The following is a 25,769-nucleotide window of genomic DNA, read 5'->3' on the forward strand; positions in this document are numbered from 1 at the left end:
GAATAATTGAATGTTCTCAAAAACTTAAATCTTGAATAAAAATATTTCATCAGAATTGTTTTTAGGTTAGTTGTTTTAAATTTTCCTTCTTTAGTAAAATATAATCCCACATGATTAAGTTTTCACTAAACTAAAATTAACTGTTTTTTTTTTTTTTTTTTTTTTTTTTTTTTGTTATGGCATTTGCATTTAATTTCTGTATAGTTTCCAAGCTGAATAAAAAAAATGAAGTTACAATATTGCGAAATTTAGAAGATAATTGAACTGCAGATTTATGTTTTAATAATACTATGATTTCATGGGAATGGTCTTCAGTAGGTAAGTTCGTGTACATTGTGATAAGAAGTATACAAGGCTATTAAAGCAACATGACTTTAATGTCTGCAATTAGATGGCTCATGAGCATGTAGTTACGTCTAAGCATTTTAACGAAAATTAAATATAACCAATATTCCTGGCAATCGACTAGTCTCCAAAAGTAGCTAGTAATTATTAAATTACAATAATTTTTACTTGAACTAATTGTTATATATATATATATATATATATATATATATATATATATATATATATATATATATATATATATATATATATATATAGTTGTAAAAATAATTTTTTTAGTAAGATTTTGAATAAGTATTTGCACTTACAAGTAAAAAATGTGGTTTGTTTTCTTTCAAAACAATGTTTTTAGAAATTTTTGTTGTAATTACATTGTTATTTTAAATAGGATGCAAACTAATAATTCTTTCTAAATGTTGAAAGAATAATATATATATATATATATATATATATATATATATATAATTTTATGTTTAATTAATTTTTAATGTATTTCTCTTGACAATTTATGTAAAAGCTTATTCATAATGTTGAAGGAGTTATTTTAATGCTAAACCATACTCTAAAAATCTTGCATAACTTATTATGTGTACAAATCTGGCAGTGATTTCTAAAGACGTTATTCAGGGAAATGTATTATTAAGGGATTCTGATTTCTTGAAAATCATAGTGAATCAATAAGAAAGATATTTTACATTAAAAATAAATGTTGAATATATTACTCACAGAAAAGTTGAGCAATCATGGCAATGGCTATTGCTGACATGAGTCCTCTGGCTATGGATTTGTCTGTTGTACCAAAGAAACTCCAAAGCAGAAAAGCAAAGCCTAAGAGAAATAAAAGGTACACAATTATTTTTAGAAAAATTACACATGATTCGACTTGGTTGCATAATTGGTAACTAGCCAGCATTTTGTGGTTTTTTTTCTGTCGCATTTATGCAATTTGCATCTAAAGCCATGAATAGCTATGCAAAATTGAACCTGTTGTAATACATTATATAATTAGCTAATTAATTTTAAAAAAACGCAGCATTAGAATTGTAATGTTTTGTGACAACAATTGTACCTCAAAATGTGTATAATTACTCCCAGTTCATGTTTTACATATCATATAATGATGAGTAATTCGACCCGCCACTTAGATATCCGTGAGATTAGTTATATGAACGTCCCGTTTTAAAGAAACACTAAGGCTGTTTTGGGGCGGACCTCATAATTTTGAGTCAGATGACAAGGATGACACCTGAGCTGGTACCCCCTCTCTCCAAACTTCCACATTGTAGGATCAGACGATCGCATATAAAAATAAGAAACTGTAAGTTTCTTATTTTTTTATTACGAATCATTTTTTTTTTAAATATCTAACTAACATGGATATAACACTAACAAAAGGTTACCGTAAATGAATTATTCTACGCATCCTTAGTATGCAAAAAAACTTAGTGATCGGATTACTAGGATGTATTTCCCGCTATCGACGAAATGATTGTTAATCAGCTTCATTGTTTTTGTGCATTCATGAGAACCGAGAGTTTGTATTTATATGACAGCTGCTCATTCTCGCAGACAAAATGGCATAGCAGAAAAAATGTTTTCTTAAAATTACATTACAAATTGAACATTAAATAATTTTATTTAACTTAGAATTAATTATCTACTTATTTTTGTTAAAATTTTCGTACTTACTATACGCACTCAAAAATAAAAGTTGTAGAAATATACAATACTACACAGTTAATGTTAACTGTAATCAAAACTGAACCAACCGATTGGAAATGACTAATGTAGGGGTGCCCAGAGAGTATAAGTAGTGGTAAAATATTGAATGAATACGTTTGTTTCAAATTCCGCAATTGTCAAAAATGTAATGGGAGCTTAATATCTTCTATAAAGCTACACAATATCAATACGATAAAAAAAAAAAAAAAATCGCAATATGCAAGCAAGCTATTTGTGTAAGATTCTAACCATGTCTACTTAATCTGAAATTTGTTTTCGCTATAAACATTCAATTCAGTTTGATTTCAATTAATTTCGAAACGGTTCGTTACATTTGTGTAAGCATTTATGATATATTTTTTTCCCCCCTTAAAGAATCTTCATTTTGGCCCATAAAATTTCTTTCGGAAAGAGCATGTGTTGTTCGTCTAAAGGAAATCATTGCATAGAAGACGAAATTATAGATTTGGTTTTTATAAACTGAGTCGCAATGTTTAAAAGTTTGAGAATCCGTAGATCAGTTAATTTCGCAATTCACGAAATTACAGACGACATTAAAAATAAATATTAATCCTTATGTATTTTAACTTGATAATATTTAGAGGCTAAATAATCTTTGTAACTGATGATATAAATTATTCAAATCTTCAACATTATAAACCACTGGATTTAATTGCGAAATTTGGCACATAATCACTTCTTGGACAACAGGCATTTACTGAGAAAATAATTTTCAAAATTGTAATTAATTTGAACGTTTTCATTTGACGCTTTTTGTCTAGGACTTCATAGAGCATATTAAAATATAAAAAAGTTCTAAAACTGAAGAGAAATCAGTCTTTAAAACACTGAATTTTTAAAAAAAATATTTTACAACAGTATTTATCATTTTTTTCAGTAACTGCGTTTACACATAATAAACTTTCAACAAAATTAAACAGTTTCCGGAAACGCGTTATCGATACTGTAATTAAGAGTAAATTATATATATATAGAGAGATAAATGAAGCATAAATATTATCATGTTACACAATTTTGATTAAGAGGTCAGAATTTCTTAAATTTTTTGCTATATTTTTTATGTAACTTTAAATATAATGCTCTCCCAAAGTTTAAAAAAATATTTTTGCAACTGTCTGATTTTTTAAAATAACGATTTTAGTTGAATTAATTTATTTCTTGAACGATACGTTCCATCCACATGCTTCAGAAGCTCATGTGTCATGAAATTGCAGAATTTGATCTGAAAGCAGTGGAAAGTTTCTATGAATTTTGAGAATAGAGATTTAATTTCGTATATCTCAGTATACATACCTAATAATACTGATCCGTAAAGACTTGCCATCATTTGAAGTGGCTGGGATGTTTCTTTTTCCGGGGAACTGTCTGGCTTTGTGTAAGGGGCAAAAATATGCTAAAAAGGAACAAAAAAGTTTATTGCATCCTTATTACATTGCATTACGTTTTCTTTATCAAATTAGATGAATAGTCTCCCCCTCTCTATAATTATATTATATATATATATATATATATATATATATATATATATATATATATATATATATATATATATATATATATATATATATATATATATATAAGTCTAATTTAATCTTAATTAATTTCCAAAGTTTTATCTTAATTCAGCCCATATTAACTTCATTCTAAAATGTTCTCTTATTTCCTGATTCCATTCCACCTTTTTTATTTAAATAATTCAACACAAGTTCTAAAATTGCTGAAATCGATAAGTTCCCACACTCCAAGTGAAGGGATAAAAATTTGTCGATCTAAGACATTCCTTTGAAAGATCCCTATAATTCCCTTACCTAAATCGACGTGTCTAATGAAATTCCTATCAAAATCTCACAGTACATAATCACGGGGATAAATATTTCATTGGGTTTCCCTTTTTTTGCTTTTGTGTCATTCTGTGTGATGTGTTTCGTCGCTGCTGCTTGTACATAAATTAGGCTTCAAGGATGGAATAAAAGCGAAGCTTAAAGATTCAAAGTGTCTTCTCTGTCGTTGGCCACGATTCCGCTTAAAAAATTATATTTATATATAATGAAATGATATTTTAAACTCTTAATTTACTCCAAATTAATATCCAAAGCTTTATTTTAATTTAGCCCATAGTAATTTCATTCTCTTATTTCCTGATCCGATTCCACTGTTTCTACTTAATTAATTCAAGAGAAGCTTTGTAAAAATGCCTACGTTTGCACTTTCAAACGCTCCCCGTGACGGGATAGAAAAATGTCCAGTAAGCACATTCTTTTTAAAAGATCCCTGTGTTTCCCTTACTTGTGATAGACATGCGTCAAAAATCCCTATCGAAATCTCATAATATGTTAGCACTATGAAAAATATTTTTTCTATCAATATCTCGGGTTATATAAGACCAGGGACAAAATGTTCAAGAGCATTTTCCTCATTTCTTTCTGTGTCGTTCTGTGTTGTGTGTGTTGCTCGTCGCTCCTGCTTGTAAATAATGCGTGCTTCTCCAAGATGAAATAAAACGACGCCTCGAAATCGAAAGTCTCTTCACTGTCTTCGAAACTGCATTCTGCTTCACATAAAATAATGCTTATATATATAATTTTTTTCACAAATTGTTTCTCACAATATTATTAAGTATAAGAATGGTTTCTTTACAATTAATTTAGTTTGTTTTTCATTATTGTTACAAATATTTTAAAACATTTTCATCATTCATTGTCATCCGAATAGTCATTCTCACTGTTTAATCAATTTTCTTATCACTCATAAAAAATTAGTAATAACTTAAGAAAAAAATCAGCTTAAAGTGTTTTATTTAGTTGCCAACTAAACCAATTTCTTCGAAATTGTTTTCTTTAGTCGGCAATTTTTCAAGAATGAAATTATTTAAAAATCATTTGGAGGAAATGATAATCGTATTTTAATCAAAAATAAAGTAGCAAATGATAAGAGGAAGTGATGTTAAGTATACAACTTTGCTTCGCTTTTTCTCCGAATTTCTTAAAAAAATGGTTTATTATTTATGTTTTAGTGATTACCCATTCTTTTAAGTACCGTTCGTCGCAAGCTATAATTTTTTCTCATTTATTTGGCAATTGTTTTGGCGACAAAAAAGAAATTTTTGAGAAATACAAGAATTATGGAGCTATCTTGGATAGAAACGGAGGTCGGAAAATCCTTATAGAAAATTCTATACTCTATCAGAAAAACATATATAAAAGCGGCTATCTAAAGTGATGTCATCAGTTCCTTTTCTGTGTTCTTGGAGTAAGTTAAAGTTGTATATTCTATGCATTATTTCTGCTTTCGAATTAGCGTTTTGCTGGCTGCTTGTGTAGTGTATTTCCACAAGTGTTGTCATTTGTGAACACTTTGGTTGTATTATGCTTCGATTCTCTTGTGGAATAAAGCATCATTTTCCTCTATCCAGCATATCGGGGTTTTTTACCCATGGCCCCAAAACGCATTTATGTAACATATTTATTTTAGCTTTGTTTCTGAATAAATTTTTGGAAATGAGTGTAAGAATTACTTACCGTCACTCCTGCTATTGTGAACACCATTGCCATGCCGAGATGCCACACCCAGTAACAGCGAGGTAATTTGACGAACAGATGCTCGTTGTGTCCAAGGACTTGACTGATCTGAAAGGCAATAAACTAAATTATTGATCTGAAATACTACTTTAAAAGCAAAACAGTTTGGTAACTGCATTTATGTACATAATAAAAGTATCTCTGTTCAGACAGATACCTTATTCCAAAATATTCGTGTTGTTTATCTGCTGTATCATTTTCCTTTACTCAATTCATCCATTCAAATAGCACCATTTAGTGATTTCTTTCTGTATTTGCAACCACGCTTCTTTATTTTATAAATGATTTCTTCCTGTTTATCCGGTTTGTTTTACAGTTTTTATAAAACCTTTTAAAATCACTTTATATAACTTCTCCCATTTTCAGTCACCCTGTATGAAGGCGTGGCTGTTGGAAAACTAGACTTTTAAATCACCCTGTATGAAGGCTTGGTTTTTGAGTCATCTTGTAGGAAGTCATACGGAGTTGGAGAATGATGAAAAAACGAATACATTAATATATTCAGTATAATATCATTCAAATCGTGGTCCAACAACTCATTTCTAAAGCTTTAAAGATGGCATATAGTTCCAAATGAAAAAACGATTTAAAAGACACAAAGAATAATATTTATATTATTGCTTAATAAATGCACCGCTAAAAACAGTACAACATCTAAATTTTTATACTGTTCCTTATGTCTAAATCTACGCCACGACGACCCGCCCACCCGAATGGGTGTAAGACATTATAGGCCGCCGGGGAAAGAACCATTATTTCTTTATTAAGAGGCTTACAGTCATCGCCAGAATATGGGTGGTAAATAAGAGTACACATTATAATTCATTTGACTAAATTAAATAGTTAGCAAATCAATTCTGGGTTCAGGGGATTTTGAAAAGTGCATATAGAAAGCAGTAACACACATAAGCATAAAAAATATCACAATGTCCAAAGGATGGAAGACATAGTAAATATAGTAGCATAGTAGACATAGACATATAGCAATATCAAACAATCTACAAATATCTAAAATCATATCTATCCCATTATATAAAGTGAAAAATAGGTGAATGGCACAAATGCAAGGTGGAAATACAAAGCAGATCTAGAATGACAAACACATAAAGAATATCAGCAGAAACGTACAGTTTTTAATAGTTATAATCCTACATGAAAAACAAACTAGAAGCTGTGCCAAAATAATTTCATAAATCATGAATGAAAGCAAGACTGAAACAACCCAAGACACAGATTCGTCATCCTAGCCACCTCTGAATTTCCTCACAAATATCTCTCGAGACTTCGCAAATCTTCCCCATCATCCTTAGCGAAGATTCGCTCCCGAGTACACTGAAAAACCAATGAGGTTTGGATTCGCAAGCGGGGCGGGTGAGGTGACAAGAACTAGTGAGTGAACATTCAAAAGCGAAGTGGTCGGCGTCCCCCAAACCACCACAGATGCAGAATGAGCTGTTTATTATATGAAAGCTATGTAAATAAAAATGAAAAGGGCCATGTCCAGAAACAAAAAATAATAAGTATTTATATATGTTAATAGATTAAAATCAACTCTGGGAACATACCCTCAGACTCTTACACCTTTGTTTGAGCTATTCCAATATCGTTGCCATTCATCAAAATAAAGTTTTTAAATTTTTTCTCTAAATATGAATAAGGGGCCGGAATTGCAATTAATTCTTCCTCGATTGTTGCAGACTTGGCATGATGGTCGGCTAACTCATTATCCGGGATACCGGCATGTATTTTCGCCCAGGACAAGCCTATCAATCCTTCCGCCTTGATCATGTTTAAATTTAATATCATTAATACATTTCGAATTGCATTTTTTTATCTTTAAAATTTTAATTAATGAAAGGCTATCTGTAAAAATTTTAATTTTGACGCAGTTTTACAAAGCCCAGCAGGCCGCAAAATTAATTGCCACCAGTTCAGCCTAGAAAACAGAATTAGTGTTAAAAAGAGGGCTAGTTTTAAGCAGTGAGCTCTAGTTAGTTTATTATTTTTAAAAATTCACACCGCAGTCCCAACGTATACTGTTCCCTGTTCTATTTGTCATATTTAGTCAAATATTCTTGGTATACTAACAAACAATTTAAACACAACAGTTCTTTTCTTTTGCGATAAAATTTGTCTGAGTGATAAAACTTTAAATTTCATTATTTTAGACCAATCAACGAGCGATTGAAAGAAGCGTGATCTGTAGATTCGACACTTCTTTCAAACAACCATTGAAATGGTTAGAAATTGTGATGTTCAAAGCTACATAACTCAGTTTTAGCAGCAGAAGTATGGAACTTTTCTTGTTTAAAATATTAACTTGTAATTACATATAACTGATAAGGCAGGTAAATTATAAAATAATTTATATATATATTTTAGAAATATTAAAATGAAATATAATTTTTTAATTTAGTTGGAAGTATGTATTTATCTTTAACGGTTTAGAAATCAGCTATTGAGCTACGATTAGAGTGAACACCCTGTATAATATATATATATATATATATATATAATATAAAATGAAAGGATAAGGTTTTGCATTTTCTGCAAGGTCGAAAATTGCATTTGTCAGTTAATGGAATTTTTTTCCTTCTACAGCAGACTTATTTATACTGATGTGGCAGGACTTCATCACACACGCCCTTCTATTTAACGCTTGGTTTCCGTGGAATGATCATTTCTTTTATGATTCTCACGTAAAGCCATCTCTTCTAACTAAATTACTTGTGCGAAAATAATACGAATTCTCTAGTCACGAAAGATGTTTTATGTTGTTTGAAAACGGAAGTTTTATTATCGTTTTCTTTTAGACAAATGAAATTCGCGTCGATTGTTTCAATGTCTATGTATGAATATTATACGAGAAAACCATTAAAATGCATGTTTTTTGAGCAAGATGATGATATAAGAATTTTTTTCACCATAAAGACCATCTTAGACAGTTGGCTCTAGAAATTATTGATTGCATTCCTAAAGATGCAGTTCTATACTTATGGTAGTCGTACAGAAGATGGTACTGGCAGCGGTATTTATATTAGGACCCTCCCTCCACCTTAAGATTACAATAAAGCAACGCAACCCTGACACTTACTCTGTCTTCAGGAGCGAGTTAATTGTGATTAATGTAGGGCTTGATGCTATCATATCTTATGATAGTGATTTTCGGGAACTATGGATTTTATCGAACAGTCGCAGTGCACTACAACATCTCAGTGGTTAGTACTCTAAAAACGATGAAACCAGCGTATCTATTCTGCTCAAACTGAGGAAGATCTCTCAGAACCACAACTTCCACCTCCAATGGATCCCATCACATGTAAACATCAGTGGTAATAATGTCGCTGATAGATTGGCCAAAGAGTGAGAATAAAACGGCCACTGGCTCTTGGCTTACTTATCAAGAACTATACTCAAATGAAAGATCCAAACTCAATTTAATATGGCGTATTCCATTTGTGCACCAATGGTACACGGAAACATCCCCTGGCACTCTGCTGGAAATCAAATGTGATCGTGGCTCCCAGACTGCTTTGGCTAGGCTGAAAAGTGGTCACCTTAAGTGTCTTTCCTCTGAAAGAGGTAGAAAAACCCATCGCACTTATAAAAATTGCTGTGACCATCCAACTTCACCGGATAACATTCTGGGTTACATCGGACTTTTTAAGAGAGACTTAACATCCGATCCCCTTATTATTATTATAGATTTCTTGGCGGCCAACAACCTATTGGAACTGATTTGGCATATGTCAGATCTTTTGAGGATAAGCAACAAGAACGACAACATATAAGAATTCATAAAATAAATTACAGAACTAATTTAACTTCTATTTCTACTTATATTCCTTTTATGCATAGTATGTATAGTTTTGCTTTTGGTTCTTCCCGTGTACTTCTAAACACTTGTAGTTTTTACATATGTTACATAATTAATTTACTTATTGCAACAAGAAAATGGACTTTTTATTTGAATAACAATGTGAGCACAGTGTGTCTTAACATCCAATATATTCACGCACTCATCAAAAGAGACATTCTGCTTATACATACATGAGTATTGTTAGTGAATTTTTTTGGGTATGTTCTGCTAGATATCAATATTTACCAATCTTTCTGAAAATGATTTTTTCAGAATTGTGTCAAAGACTCAGTTGTGAAAAAGGCAGTTCTTCTGTGAATTTAAAACCGAGATTAACACTATGCCGTCCGGTGGCATCACGTTGGTGCCATGCGAAATCTATAGAGCAAATGCCGATGACACCATATTGGTGCCACACGAATTTTCTTTTATGAATTTTTAAAAATTTTATTTAAATTTTTTTATTATTAATTATTATTTATATTATGAAAATTATTACTATTTTGACTATTTATTTATTTATATTAGGAAAAGGAAAATTATTGTCTCCGGAAAACTTTGAAAAACCGGCAGCGACAAAAATCCTACAGGCGCCAAACAAATGAATTCCGATTAGACATGCGGGCGGCATAGTGCTAAATTGGGATTGCACTAAGAGCAGGTAGAAGACCACATGATTTTGATATATTGAATATATTGATGAAATAATTTCTTCAAATTAAAGCCATTTGCTACAAATGAAATTTTATGTGCTTTGGTAACTTCCGTATAGACACGTCTAAACCTAATTCCGATTCAAAAAACAAAGGATTACAAAAATGAGATTTAGAGCACGCTTTCCGGAGAAAGCAGTGGCTAATTTCGCATACTAATTTGCTTAAAAAAATTTGAGATCAGATTGAAAAACAAATGGAAGTTATTCAGAAAAAAAACATGTTTTTCCATAAAAAGAATTCAAATATTTCCTGAGGAGAGTGATTGGCTTCATAAATATGAAATTTTTACACTTAGCAACAACTTATTTCTACTTATTTTTTACATCGGCACGCGACTGTCGACTTAGAGAAAATTGTGAATTGCGGTTGCTATAAATAGAGAAAAATTGCTATACAAGTATGATATTGGTTATCGTTTTAACAAAGATCAATAAGAAAAATTGCCGTTTTAGCCTTATTTCTTCTTTAACAGTAGGAAGGCCAGCGGAAGTGGTCTTATCAAATTTTCTAATAAAGGTGTTTTTTTCAGAGAATGCATTGGCATAAAATATACATTAACCTTTGGCGTGAATTCAGCATTCTTATTGATCTATCGTGGGATCCTTGTCGAGTTCTTTGGCGATTAAACACTGGTATGTTATAAACCGCTCGATGTATTTGGTTAAAAATTTAATAAATGTCTACACTATAGATGTTAAATCAATATATAACAATTTTATTCTTCTAGCTCCTTTCGTTTTGTAGTTGTTATGCTAAATTACACTCAAACATCCGGGCAGATAGATTTCTCAGAATAGATTTTGCCCACAATTTGATAAATTCTGTAAATTTGGTATAAAGTTCTTATATAAACTTTCATCCTCCTAAACAAAAGCGTTTTTGGAGTTATCTTTGTCAAAGAACATTAAAACAAAATGTTTTTCGAATTCAGAGAGTTCTAAAACGCAAAGAGTCGTCAAAATCTCGGTTCGAATTTTTTGAATATTATCAATCTTTCTCTAAACTTCATATCTGAGAAACTAAAAAGAGATCACTATATGAAATACTGATAAATTTTACATCATCCATTAAAATAGCTTTATGAGCTGTTTTATTGACTTTAACCACAGTTTATAGAAGGTACCTCATCATTTGGTTTATGCAAGACAAATATATGCTATTCTGTTTTATAATATATTTTTTTCTCTTCAAAGCGTAGCAATTATGAATATTGTATTATAAATTTTTTATCCTTAAAAAAAATATGTCTTAGGAATAATAAAAAAATTAATATAATGTTTATTTGTTTTAATTTTGATAGGGAGAACGGAAGTTTTTAAGTAAAAAAAAAGTTGATTTAATTAAGTTTTTTATTACTTTCACATATTTATATGAAACATATGAGGAAAAAGTCTACAATCATTAAAAAGAAAATGATGCTATCTTAATATTTCAATTTTCCACATTTCAGATTTCTCTTTCTTCTTTTCTGTATATATGAATTTTCAAAAAGAGGCAATGAGCTTGACAGATGAAATTTTGTATGTGGTTATTACACTGAAACTGTACATTTGTATCAAATTTGAGATGACATCAAACAACATTATGAAGTGTGTCTATCGTACCGCCCATATTTTTTTAAATATGGGCGGAATGTATTAATGCATTTAAATAAGATAACTAAAAAAGCAACAACAAATTAAACGAATGGAATTTGCCATATTGTTTTACTGTTAAAAGTTTTGGTACATATTGCTCGTTTTGCAAAGGGCCATTTTTCCGTCATCACATTCATTCATAACAGCATTTGCTCGTAATTGTAGATATTTTCTTCTTTCTTTATTATTTGTCGAATGAATAATGCAAATGTGGATTGCATTTATGTTATTTTGGAAAGAAAAAAAGACACAACAAAAACATACTTCAACGATCGCGTGTATCTTTGAAACACAAAAAGCATACTCGCAGAGTTCTATAAAAATTTCGAATTCCAAACTTTCACTAATGGTTTGCCGACAGCAGGGACAAGAATAGTCAAAATCAAGCTTTCATAGAGCCTTATAAAAAGATATAAAAAAGAAATTCTTTAGTGTATCTCACACATACGTTCACCGGCTTGAAAAAATAAATGTTTATTGATCTGTAAATTTACAGATAGCAATTTGCAGATTTCATTTATAATTAAAATAAACGCAAAAATGTACAATCTGTAAATTAAGATACGAGTGACGTAAAATGCATGATTCAAATATTCGTCCGTAACACTGTTTATGACAAATTGCTAGATTAAGCTAATACATTTGACACAAAATTACATATTAGATAATAAATGCTTAGATAGGAAGAATTTTTCAAAATTCTAATTAAAAATAAATTCAAATCTTCACGGCTTCCACTCAATAATTTCGGCGAATGTTATTGCATTCAAACCATTTTTATACCATTTTAAAATTCAAACAATTACCTTTTCCTTGATATCTATATATCTAATATTTATATATATTATATAGATATATTTATATAATATTATCTATATAATATTTTTCTCTAATTTGTAAAAAGTTTAAAATTACTTTTTAAGTATATTTTACAGTAACATTTTTCATCATTTTAGTTACAGCATTTATGCATATTCTCGTTTTGACGGTACTATAAAATATTTTTTGGATATATGTTTATCGTCTACTATATAATTAAAAATGAATTTTTAAAATAAAATAGAAATGGAAATATTACACGTTTAACATATTGAATTGATCTTCTCAAAACATGTAGTTTAAGATAACACAGAGAATTGCATTGATTTAAGAGATTGCTTTTATGGGTTAAGCCTTTATATGCGTGCGAATATCAATGGATTTGGTTCAAAATTTGAAAAGAATCTACATTTTAGGTACCTAATCAATGTACCAAATTTATTACCAATGTACCAATTTTATTTATCAAGTTATTTACGTTTTGAAATTAAAGAATATACTTGTATTTAACTTGTAGTCAGGCAAAGTCCCTTCTCTTGAATAGATCTCGTTCAAAATTTGAGAGATGTCTACAAATTTGGTTTTAAGTTCATATTGTATATTGACTTGTAGTCAGGCAAAGTGCCTTCCCTTGAATAGATCTCGTTCAAAATTTGTGAGATGTCTACAAATTTGGTATTAAGTCCATATACCTAATTTCATCTTTCTAGCTCAAAGCGGTTTTGAGTTATCACATTTAGAAACATACAAACATAATGCCAAGAATATGAGTTTTGAATTTAGGGAAATCTGAAAGCTGGAGATTCGTCAAAATATCGATTTTTTTTTTTAGAGTAGAGATTTTTTTTTGCTTTTTTTTTGTAAATTACGTTATTTTCTCTTTTTATATTTCGTATACTCGAAAAAGAAAAGAAGACGATAAAATAAATAATGATTTTTAACGTGAGAATATTGTAATGTTTCAATATTACGATATAGAGATTGGGATTTTTTTTTCCTTCTCTCACTTACTTATTAACCAAAATTGTGGAACTTTAATTTTTTTTTTTCATTTCAAATAAGTAAATCATACAAATGTACATTTCACATAACGGAAAGTGATCCCTAAATCTTAAATACATGAAACCAAGACATTTTTGGGATAGCTATTTCTGCCAATTAAATTTTGTCTTTGAGGCCGTAATCCAAGCTAATGTGCAATAGGAAATTGGAGCCAAAATCGCTCTGCCGTAAATAATGTTTAGTACCAGACGTAACGCTGAGGAAATCCCTGCCATTTGCCAAGATGGCAGGGATCCTATTAAACTCAGTTGCAGACTACAAATATTCTATTACATTAGAAAGGCTGGATCAAATTCGAATAGCAACGGAAGATTTATTTTTCTCGTTTTCGTCATTCGCCTCTCTTTTAGTTACAAGGCATATAGTATCAGAAATTGCAAATGCAGATGGCTACTTTAATCGTGGTCTAAGAGCTAATTTTTAATCCTTCAGAGATAGGGCATACATTTTCATTTGGAAAATTCTCTCTCTCTCTCTCTCTCTCTATATATATATATATATAGCAGTTGTGTAGCCAAATAGAAGAAACTTTTGAAATTTTAAAACTTCGATTTATTTCACCACGGGACGCTTAATTTACACACAGTTAATAAGTGGTAAGAAATACGTCAGTTTACATTGCGACACAAGAGCAGAAGAGACCAACATTTATTTCTTCAGTGTTTTTACCATGAAATTTGTGATAGGGATTTCTTTGACACTTGTCTATTTAAGCAAGGGAATTTTAGGTATCTTTAAAAGAATGTGGAAAGCATTAAGGATATTTATCCCTTCGCTTAGAGCGTGAGAACCTGTTGAATTCATCAGTTTTACAGAGCGTGTGCTGAATTAATTAAATTAAAAAAATGGGAATTGGATCAAGAAAAAGGAGTAGTAATAGGGATTAAATTAAAATAAAAATTTGGAAATTAACTAAGATTTAAATTAGATAAAGAGATATCATTACATGCATACATATATAAGAATTTTATTTCATTTTATTTATGTTGATTAAATGTTGTTCAAAATTAAGATTTTTAAATTCTTATGGTCATCTGACATATTTAGTAAAATATTCTTGACACACTTTTAAACTAATACCCCCTATACTCGTTTGTGATTAAAATTAATGGAGTTATGAAGCTTTGAATAATACTACATTAAACAACTTGCACGCATTTCTTTGGACACTTCGAAGAAATAATGCGAATCAACGCATGCGATTTCCTTGAGGTAGCCGTAAATTGGTCTAAAATAATGAAATTCAAATTTTTCATAATTCGATCAGTTATGATCACAGAAGAGTAGAAACTTGAATTATATTAATTGTGAAGAATACAATTAAAACATTAAGCGCCAAGCCTAATTTGGCGTTCTTTTCGTTCAGTCCGCGATATCCGATTTCTTGGATAATCTGACAATCGGAGATCTATGTGGAGTCGAAATAAGATTGAATGCATTATTTTGTGATCTTTAGATTAAAAATTATTAAGAGAATATAATTTTTAAAATGTATATCGTCAGTCAACACTGACCAATGCAGCTTGATCGAAAATTATGTTGTCAGTCAACTGAGATTGGTTTTTTCATGAACGAAAGTTACAAAGTCAGTCACCAGTGATTGACGCGCTCCAAACTGAAAATTCAGTGTTAGTCACTGCAGTTTAATATGCTTAACAGAACCTGGAAAGGTATAAAGTAATAGACATTCCATTCTGAAAATGCATTCATACAAATGTATAATGATGTAATTTATTATTTATAACGTACGTTTTAAACAAGAAAGTTGTCTAAAGGTATTTGTCTTTGCTTCCATTTGACGGAAATGAGACAACATTGCTATCTGATGAGTGTGACTTCTCAATGTACAATGCAATAATTTTCCACGCTTTCACCATCTCTATCGGAATGTTGATGCTCTGTTGAGGCTATTATTTCACCTTCTTCTGAAAAATGTCATCCACAACCACAACTTTTTTTGCTATGACGCAGGATGCAGCCCCATACACGTTTCGGTAGTTCTAGTTATATTCTTTCACCAGTTTGTCGATGTTGTTGTTATCCAATTCTAGCACTATAATCTTGGCCATAGACACAATCTTGTAAATTAACAAGTTCACTACCACGACTCACACCTGATATTAGGGCCATCTATCTAATTAGATGGCCCCTTCTTTGTAGTACAGAAGGGGTCATCTAATAACATAGATGGTTTGATACAGTTACATATGATCTGGAACGCACAGGCGCGTCATGCGGCAATCAATATGTTAAGGCTTTTACTCGCTCAAACCCTTCGGAGTCGCAGGTGACTACGTTCCGATCAAAGCTTTTTCCATATAGAAATAAATATCCTCTTCTCCTGAGTATTAGCCTATATCTCAACTCAAACCGATACTTGGGATATCGTTGCGTTATATGCTAATCCTGCATGCAAAGCACGATATTTCCTTGTTACTCGTTTTGCGAAACATATCTCGTTAAACGAATAAGTTTTTACACTTTAAAAATTGTTCTTTACGCGAATGGCTCATTATGGGAGATTCCCATTAGTCGAAGTATGACTAGTTAACTGTGACTGAGAAAAAGGGGAAGTTCTTACCTTTGACCTGTGGACGTCGCCATTGTCCGTCTCGCCGACTCCAAGGATTTTCCTTGTCTTGAGACGGCTTTGTAAGTCCCCACTACTATGTTTCCTGAAATAAAAATAGAGGCTTCAGTTGTTGGCATAAATCTTTATATAACAAAAATATAGATACAAAATGACTAAAATAACTATATATGAAAAGTTTCACTTAAAATATGTCTTGTTTTTGAAGATATTTTCAAAAGTAAATTTGAATGATACGATGCTTATCCATAACTATTATTTGTAACATACTGGTGTCTATAAATTAAGGGATAGCAAAAAGGGATTAAAATGGATCAACTGTGGTTTGTATCGTTTACCTTTAATGGTTTCATCAATACTTCCAAATCTGCATCTTGAATTTTTTGGGTGGTTCACCATGTTCTTTGTCATGAATATAAAAACCATCATTATTAAATCACCGATATCAATCTGTGGTAATTGCATTTAATAGAATATATTCGTCGCATATGTCTAACAGCATCTGATGTATTTCTACTGCAAATTTTCTTTGCAGGAAATAAAATAATTTTCCGCAAATACTATTTGATTGTCACAAGATTCAATTTGTTTTCCAAGCTAAAAAAATGCTTTAAACCATATATCAAACGCTAGTTTTTAAAGGTTGTTTTTAAACCTTTCAAATACAACTTTCCCGACTCATTTATAGGCAATCAGCACAAACGTCAACTATTAAAAAAGAGCGAAGTTGCATACCTATTCCTATTTATTATCGCATGTTAGTATAGTATATGTGATATAAATCTATACATTTCGGCATAAAAAATAACTTTTTATAGTAGAAGAGTGGATTATAAGTTAAGAGTGAATGTTAAATTTGAATGAGAAACTTCTTCAAAAAGTGATTTGAAAATAATCAATAGAATAAACATAATAAATCACTTAGGTTGATTATACAGTTGAACTTTACAATAAGTAACATTCAATGCTTTGAATTTTCCGAAAAAAAAAGATAAAGCAATTAAATTTCTGATTAATTTCCGTTATTTCTATATGAAAGCAGTGAATTTCCACCTCCATAAAAATTTGATACAAAATACACCTAAAGTTATCTCTTTTAATAATAAAAGTGAATGCATATGTATCTGTGCATATGTGTTAATGCTCTTCAAGTCAGATCGTTTTACCTATAGCTACCATAATTGGCCCATAAATATCTTGGAGAGCAGAAATGTTTCATTTTGAAGCGATTTTTTTAAAGTTTTATTTAAAAATTAAACTGCATTTTGGCATTTTGCTGTGATAAATTCTGAAAATATAATTATAAAAAAAAACTAGACTAATAATATCTTTATAATGGACTTTTTTGCGACTACTTCTTAGACTAGCGTCATGGCCACTGGTCATGATCCAGAAGCTGCTCCCGAACTGTATTCTCTTGTAGTATCAATTATTTTGTTTTCTTCTTCATGTTATTGATTTACTTCTTAATACTGATATTTTTATTTAAAAGGGTTGTTTGTTACACATCTTTCCTAGTAGTTCAAGATAAAGGGACTGATGTTTGAAAAGAGATTTTAGTTTTAGTATAAGATGCAAACAGATGCAGTCCCATTGCCTCACAGTAAAAAGAGAATCAAACATGCATTTCTGTGCTTTATTTTTGATAAATTAAAATTAAAATTTGATAAAAATCTATAATTATGGTAATACTATATACGGGATTTTATTTGTCTAAGTCTTTATGTTTATCTCGTTGAAATACCCGAAAATATATAGAACGGCAGACAGTCAACCCATCGACGGATTTGGTACATTCTGATGACAAAAAATGTATCCATCTAGTTTTTTACTTTCTCGTATACGAAATATAGAGAAAATATCGTAATCGCCAAGAAAAATTCGAATTTGAGATTTTGACGAATAATTACGTTTTAGACTTCCCTGAGTTCGAAAACCCATTTTCGGAAAATATTTTCAAGATAACTCAAAAATGCTTTGAAATAGATGGCTGAAATTTGGAATACAATATTTACACCAAATTTGTTGATTGCTATGAAATTTTAAGTAAAATTTTTTCAGAGGAAGTTCCTTGTATATCCGACTACCCAAATATACGTTAGCACGGTTACAACAAAATGAAAAAAGCTAGATAGGTAAAATTCAGTACACAGATTTAAGATCGATAAATCAGACACCTATCAAATCTTGAGGCAAATTCAACAAGGGGTTGACCGTCTATCAGTCTGTTCTTTCAGAAAAATATAAAAGTGATAGTTCAAAAACGCAATGATTTGAAAATATTAAATTTAATATGGGATTTTGCGACTACAAGTGTGATTTTGTGTCAAATTTTTGTTTCAATGAGTGGCCAAAAACGCATCTAAAATACTAATTCGATTTTTGGATACTATTAACCGCATACTAGGAATTGATCGCCAACACACTCGCCAAGGATCACACAATAGATTCAGTAAAAATATTACATTCACGCCAAAGGTTAATATTTCATAACAATTGTATGCCAATGCCATGCAAGGCGTTCTCTGGGATAATATTTTTACTAGAGAGTATGCGAGAAAGTTTTCGGGATACCACTATCACTAGTTTACTTCGTCAGTTTTCGTGTTCTCATAATCACGGTCAGACATATTTCTTCTCATATAGATTTAGCGCAAAATTGATAGAAATCTATAAATTTGGTATAAAAATCTCGTATTTAACATTTTCCTTTGAACTGTACACATATCTTGTACACAGGCAGATAATATTCAGAAAATGTATTTTTCGGACTAAGTTTAGTTTAGTTATATTAACGTCCCGTTGTAAAGCAACACTAGGGCTATTTTGGGACGGGCCTCGTAATTTTGAACCGCGGTCAGATGACGAGGACGACACCTGAGCTGGCACCCCCTCTCCACACCACACCACACCAGCGGGAGGACGTTTGGCATGACGGATTTAACGTGCAACAGACCCCCTTATACGACGGTTCTTCGGTGGAATCTCTACGGCTCACAAGCCGAGACTTTACCACCAGGCCACCGCGGCATATTTTTCGGATTAACGAAGGTCTAGTATTTGGAAATTCATCAAAATCGGGAGGTCGAATTTTTTTGATGACGACAGCACTTTTTCTTTGCATATTCCGTATACAGACATTTCAGGAATAAAAGTACTTTTATAGTAATCGACTTAAGAGGACGTTTTAGCTTAAATGATTTACTGTTTAAAAAAAATTCAAAGTTTAGCAAAAGTAGATACAATATTTATAGCAGTATCATTAAGACGTAAAACGTTTAACAGCATTGGTATGACAGAAAATATACTTGGTCGCAACAAATCTAATCTTGAGCTATGATGACCTTTTTCTTTAAACACAGTAGAACTTTTATGTCCATTCACTTTCGATTACAGTTTCAACAACAACAAAAAGGGCATAGTTATAGATTATCGGAGGTGAATACACCCACAAAATGGTTCGAAAGTCTCCATTTTCTGTAGAATTACCTCCAGTACGTGCCTCCAGTCACTGACTTTCTACTATAAAATGAATATTACATTTCTCAGTACCGTAGTTAAAGTTGGCCTAAAAATAGCTCATCCAGTCATAATAGATGTATAACTATTCCTTATTGCTTTATAGATAATAGTCTTAGTTTCTGTGCCCAGATGTAATCGATGGTCCTAAGAGGTCGTTGACCCACTGTTCGGCAATAAGAAAACGAGTAAGGAAAGAAAAAACGAAGGGAAAAAAATATACAGAACGATTCTTTGTTCGTGGGGGTGTTAAAGGCGTTGGGGTAATGAGTTTCCAACTGCGCACCACGCCGATGCTAAATTAAGTTCTCAAGTAATGAAAAAAAAGCTGCTACGTTTGAAACGTTGTTTCTTTTTATAATTTAAAAAGTTTGCTGGGAAGGCAGACTTTTTAGTTTCTCGTATATGAAGTGCAGAGAAAGTATGTAATCGTAAGAAAAATCAAACTCGATATTTTAACGAATATCCCCGTTTTAGCCTTCCATGAGTTCGGAAAACACATTTTCGGAATATGTTTGTCTGTCTGTGACAAAAATAACTTTTGGATACATAATAATAATAACAGCTTTGAGTTAGACCATTGATACCAAATCTGTATATACCTCTATATACAGATACCAAATCTGTACCTCTATATACAGATACCAAATCTGTACCTCTATATACAGATACCAAATCTGTACCTCTATACCAAATCTGTAGATACCTCTCAAATATATACCAAATCTGTAGATACCACTTTATGCCAAATACCAAATCTGTAGATACCTCTTTATACCAAATCTGTAAATACCTCTTTATACCAAATACCAAATCTGTTTATACCAACTACCAAATCTGTAAACACCTCTTTATACCAACTACCAAATCTGTAGATACCTCTTAATACCAAATACCAAATCTGTAGAATATACCAAATCTATAGATACCTCTTTATACCAAATACCAAATCTGTAGATACCTTTTTATACCAAATCTGTAGATACCTTTTTATACCAAATCTGTAGATACCTTTTTATACCAAATCTGTAGATACCTTTTTATACCAAATCTGTCGATACCTTTTTATATCAAATCTGTAGATATACCAAATCTTAGATACCACTCACATTTTGAGCAAAATCTAGACAGAGGAAATCCGTCTGTCCAGATGTTCAAATATAAATTAATACTATAACTACAAAAAGACAGTAGATAAGTAAAATTTAGTGCATAGATTAATATTTGTATAGCAAACACCCATCAAATTTTGATACAAATCCAACAAGGGGTTGAAAGCCTGCCGGGCTGTACTTTCAGGCATGTAAATGAGATAACTCACAATTCAGGACGGATTTAGGAAGTTCGTCTGTTCTAATATAATTTAACACAATAATTACAAATCGAAGAGAGCTTGATTGAAAAAATTCTGTACACAGATTTAAGATCTATAATATATACACCTGTCAAGATTTGAGCCACATCTTACCAAGGATCGATTGCCTTTCGGTCTGTACTTTCAGAAACGAGTAAAAATATGTGTTGACTTAAATATATCGAATTTGTATGGAATTTTGTGACTACAATTGTAGTTTTGTGATAAATTTTAGATTCAGTCGATTGAAAAAAATGTCTGAAACATAAATTCGATTTTCGGGTACTATTAACCTCATGACAAGAATTAATTGCCAAAAAACTTGTCAAGGATCGCATAAGTAAAAATGATAAATTCATGGCTAATATTTCTTAACTAATGTACGCCAATACTATGCAAGATATTCTTTATCTTAGCGAAGTTCCACAATTTTTTGCTAGGGACGTACCTTTATTAGAGACTGTGGCGAATTGCGATACGCGAGGGTAGAACCTGGGGCCTTGTGGTTCGCAGTCCAGTAACATGACCATGATACAAAAGCAATTGCTCGGGTAGTGTAGATGTTAATTGGCTTATAAGCTTTCACCTCAAACTCTCCCTCTAGTGAGTCGGAGGTGAGACGAACGATATGGCTGTTGATTCTAATGCGCCTGTACCCATTTGAGTAGCACCAAACGCTATGGCGAGCCTGTGTGGGTGAGTGGTTGCTGATGCTGTTGCTGCGTCAAGTGAGTATGACGATTTTGGGTTGCTGTTGCCTTTTTGTGTTGCTACGTCAATTGAGTCTGATGACTTTGGTTTGCTGCGTCAAGTGAATCTGACGACTTTGGTTTGCTGCGTGTAGATGGCACCACAACAGCTGTATGAAGGTTGAAAGTTCATCGTTCGAGGTCATCAATGTGGCGAATTGCGATGCGTGGAGATAAAACCTGGGACCTTGTGGTTCGCAGTCCAGTAACATGACCACGATACAAAAGCAATTATTCGGGTAGTGTAGATGTTAACTGGCTTATAAGCTTTCACCACAAGACTATGCGGGAAAGTTTTGGAAGACCATTCCACTGGTTTAAATGTGGAATATATTTTCTCTTGATTCAATTAGTGCAAGTAGAGACGGTTACGTTTTTTTAAGTTAGGTGACATTTTTGATACAAGATTTGTTGATTGTCTAATCAGACAAAAAATTTTCTTAAACCATTAAGTTATTCATTCTGGTGACTGTTGTGATGAATATTTATAAACCTGAAACTGAAGACTTTGAGATTTCATAAGTAAAAGAGAATACTGAAGAAAGAAGTCCTTTAAGAAGAGCAACTGGAAATTTAAAGAATTACACAATATAATGGAAATCGGCTAGTTCAAAGCTGGTTTGGAAATACTAAATCTAAATTCAATTAATCCAAAAATTTAGGACTCAGAAAATTTTGTCTAAAATAAGTGCTCTAAGAAACGAAAATTGAAAATGGCAGTAAAATTTTTCTATATTCAAGAACAAATAATAATGGGTAGCAAATGATTTTAACAGCTAACGCAGTAATGAGATAATTATATTTCTATAATTTTCAAAATAAGTTTAATAAGCAAGTTTTATAATTAAATTATATACAGAATTGTGAATAGGACAAATATTCATATGATAATAAAGCTTTAAAGTAAACAGCGATCTGACAGATGGGGTGAAAAATATGATAAAAATAAATGGAAGTAATTAAGAAATTTTAATTCTTTTTAAAATATTAATTTGAATATATAGTTCAGTAATTTTTAATACATATATACTGCATGTTTATATTTGAAAATAACAGCACAATAGAACTTCACACTTTATATTTCGTATATTCAAAGTTCTTTAAAATAGCGAGAAAATTTTATTACTTTCTTGATTGAATTTCAACAGAGTAACAACAGTTAAATTTAATTTTAAAATTCCCCAGTGAATGGAATGCATAAAAATTATGATCAAAAGTACACAAGAAGCAAACATTTTAAACAACGAAAGCGGTCCAGAAATTAAAAAAAAAATTACTTTCTAGTTTGTTTTAAGCACATATTTAACTTTTTTTTGATAATATTTGTCAAGATGGAATATTGAAAACGATATTTCACTCATTTTCAGATGTCCTGGATTTTTGAATTTTGTATACTTGGTTATTCTAGATGGTAATACACTATTCGAATATTTTCAGAGCTTTATTTAATTATCAACCATTCGATTTTAGTTTAACTAAATTTTCCTAACATACCAGTGGCACCATCTGACTGTAAATTAAGGAGAATATTGGATTCTGCATTTCCTAATATTTAAAAATTAATTTAACCCTGAATTTAAATCTAAAATAAAAAAATACTTAAAATTAGTTATTTTTTAGTATATTAACAAAAATATCTTTAAAAGCAACTTTCCATTAAAAAACCTGCTGAATATTAAACTTATTTATGACGATTTAATATAAAAATAGATAAGGTTATAAAATAAAAAAACAGAATTAATGGAAGTTAATACGTCCTTGAAAATAAACTAGAATTACAGATGTTTTAACGTTAAATTCACAGTAATTAAGGGATGAGGTATCGTATCTTCCCATTTGGAAAGCGTTAATTTTCTCTATTCTTCGAGAAATATGTTAGCGTAACAACAAATAAATCACTATAACAAACTCTACCTATTCATGCAATACAAATGTCCAAATTAAAGTAAATATAACTTAAAACGTTCAAAAAGTTACAAAGAGTGAAACAAATCTAAACGACCCTCCCCTCCACCCCAGAGTTATAAAAAAAATCTCACAATTATTTCAAGCGTCACTTCTCAAACAGGCCGCCTATTCGAATCACGCACGACAGGAAGCAATAACATCCGAGCAGCGTAATTCAGAGTCGTCGTCTGACGAAAGAAAGAAACCCCGTAACTGCCTCACGATTATTTTAGGAAAGCGGCGCAGGAACTGCATGGGCGATGAGATATTGACAGATACGTTCCACCACTTTTTGTTTTGTCATTTCCGTGCTAATAACATGTGCGTGATACCGGACCAAGAATAAACACGGCAGCAGTTAACTGCAGAAACCGGAGGCAGATATAGGTTTATCAGGGTATTAGCACATAATAGAAAGTCAGAATTATGTTTAATGATTTGTATTTTGAAGCATGTAATGAAATGGCTAACTGGGAAATAGTATTCTGAACGAGAACACACACACACACACACACACACACACACACACACACACACACACACACACACACACACACACACACACACACACACACACACACACACACACACACACACACACACACACACACACACAGAGAGAGAGAGAGAGCATCTAATTTTGATATTGACTTGTGTCATGTGATATGAAATATAATGCTTTATTATATCCAATCATGCAATATGCGTTTGTTACAAAAGTATTAAAATCTTGAGATTTCCCAAGAATGAAACGATAGACTTCATGTTACCCAATATATAACTACGTACTGCAATATATGGTATTCTGCGCATGTGGCAGTCACTGAATCGTTTTCACTGCATTTGTATTTTGTGTTAATTTTTTTTATTAGAAGCTAGACTATTTGTGTGCCCTTATATTCTAAGACAAAAGGGCAATTGCATTTAAAAGTATTTTAATATGATGATGTTCATAGAGTAACATATTCTTTGTAATTGTGCGATTTCACAGTTTTTACCGGAATGGTATTTCAAATTCAGTTAAAATCCAGTGCACAAACAAACGTTTAGTCTAGCTGGTGCTTTATGTATTTTACCACCATTCAGGATGCGCTTCAAAGTAAAATAGATGCTTCATATTTTAGATATAGGATCTAAAATTTTCCAAACTTATTTTTAAAACTGAAAGAACAACTTATGCTGAAGGAATAATTGCCCCAAATTTTTAATCCATGTCTTCTATAAAGATCGTGCATGCCCAATATCGACATTGATATCATTTTGTTGCTTATTCCCGCTTTTCATAACAGTCATATGGTTTCTGTTATGTGAATGCTACTGCCTTGTTCTCTTGATTTCGGACATAACTCCTTAAATTATATATTTTTTCTTGGGGTTTCCTTATAATTATTGAATAAATAAAAAGGCTTGGGACCGGAAAAACTAAAACTATGTTCTATGTAACAGTTAAATTAACAGTACTTAAAATTACATACATAGCACTAGTTCGAGCAATTAATTACTTTTTATAGCATTTAAAGGAACAGTCTTGATACTTTAATGATTAAATGATATGTAACCAAAGGATTCAGAACTTCAAGTTCCTCACAAATTTTGCTTAATCCGTTCAACGCATTAGGCAAAAACATTTTCTTATTAAGAATATGCAAAATCTTGAATTGCAATTGCAATATGTGTAACAAAAACAGTGAAAATTTCAGAAAGTGTTTTTTGGAGGGTAAAATACAGAATGTCTGCAGAAAAATGAATAAGCAGTTGATATAACTATTACATAAATACAGGGTGTCCCACAAGGTATGCAGCGTCTAATAATTACAGATTTGGATAGAACACGTCAAGATGAGTTTTTTG

General features: G+C 31.3%; 1 protein-coding gene across 4 annotated transcripts in view; it reads right to left on the reverse strand.

Moving 5' to 3' along the window:
* LOC129988901 (tumor protein p53-inducible protein 11-like) overlaps positions 1-25,769 on the reverse strand; it is an 83,896-nt gene that overhangs the window by 4,447 nt on the left and 53,680 nt on the right. For all 4 annotated transcript variants that reach the window (XM_056097185.1, XM_056097186.1, XM_056097184.1 and 1 more), the window contains 4 exons: positions 16,341-16,434; positions 5,607-5,714; positions 3,382-3,481; positions 1,072-1,173 (listed from right to left, as the gene is read on the reverse strand). In XM_056097185.1, coding sequence (XP_055953160.1) covers positions 1,072-1,173; positions 3,382-3,481; positions 5,607-5,714; positions 16,341-16,434 — 404 coding nt within the window. The remainder of the gene's footprint in view (positions 1-1,071; positions 1,174-3,381; positions 3,482-5,606; positions 5,715-16,340; positions 16,435-25,769) is intronic.

This window comes from Argiope bruennichi, chromosome 10, assembly GCF_947563725.1.
Source record: "Argiope bruennichi chromosome 10, qqArgBrue1.1, whole genome shotgun sequence".
Classification (NCBI taxonomy): domain Eukaryota; kingdom Metazoa; phylum Arthropoda; class Arachnida; order Araneae; family Araneidae; genus Argiope; species Argiope bruennichi.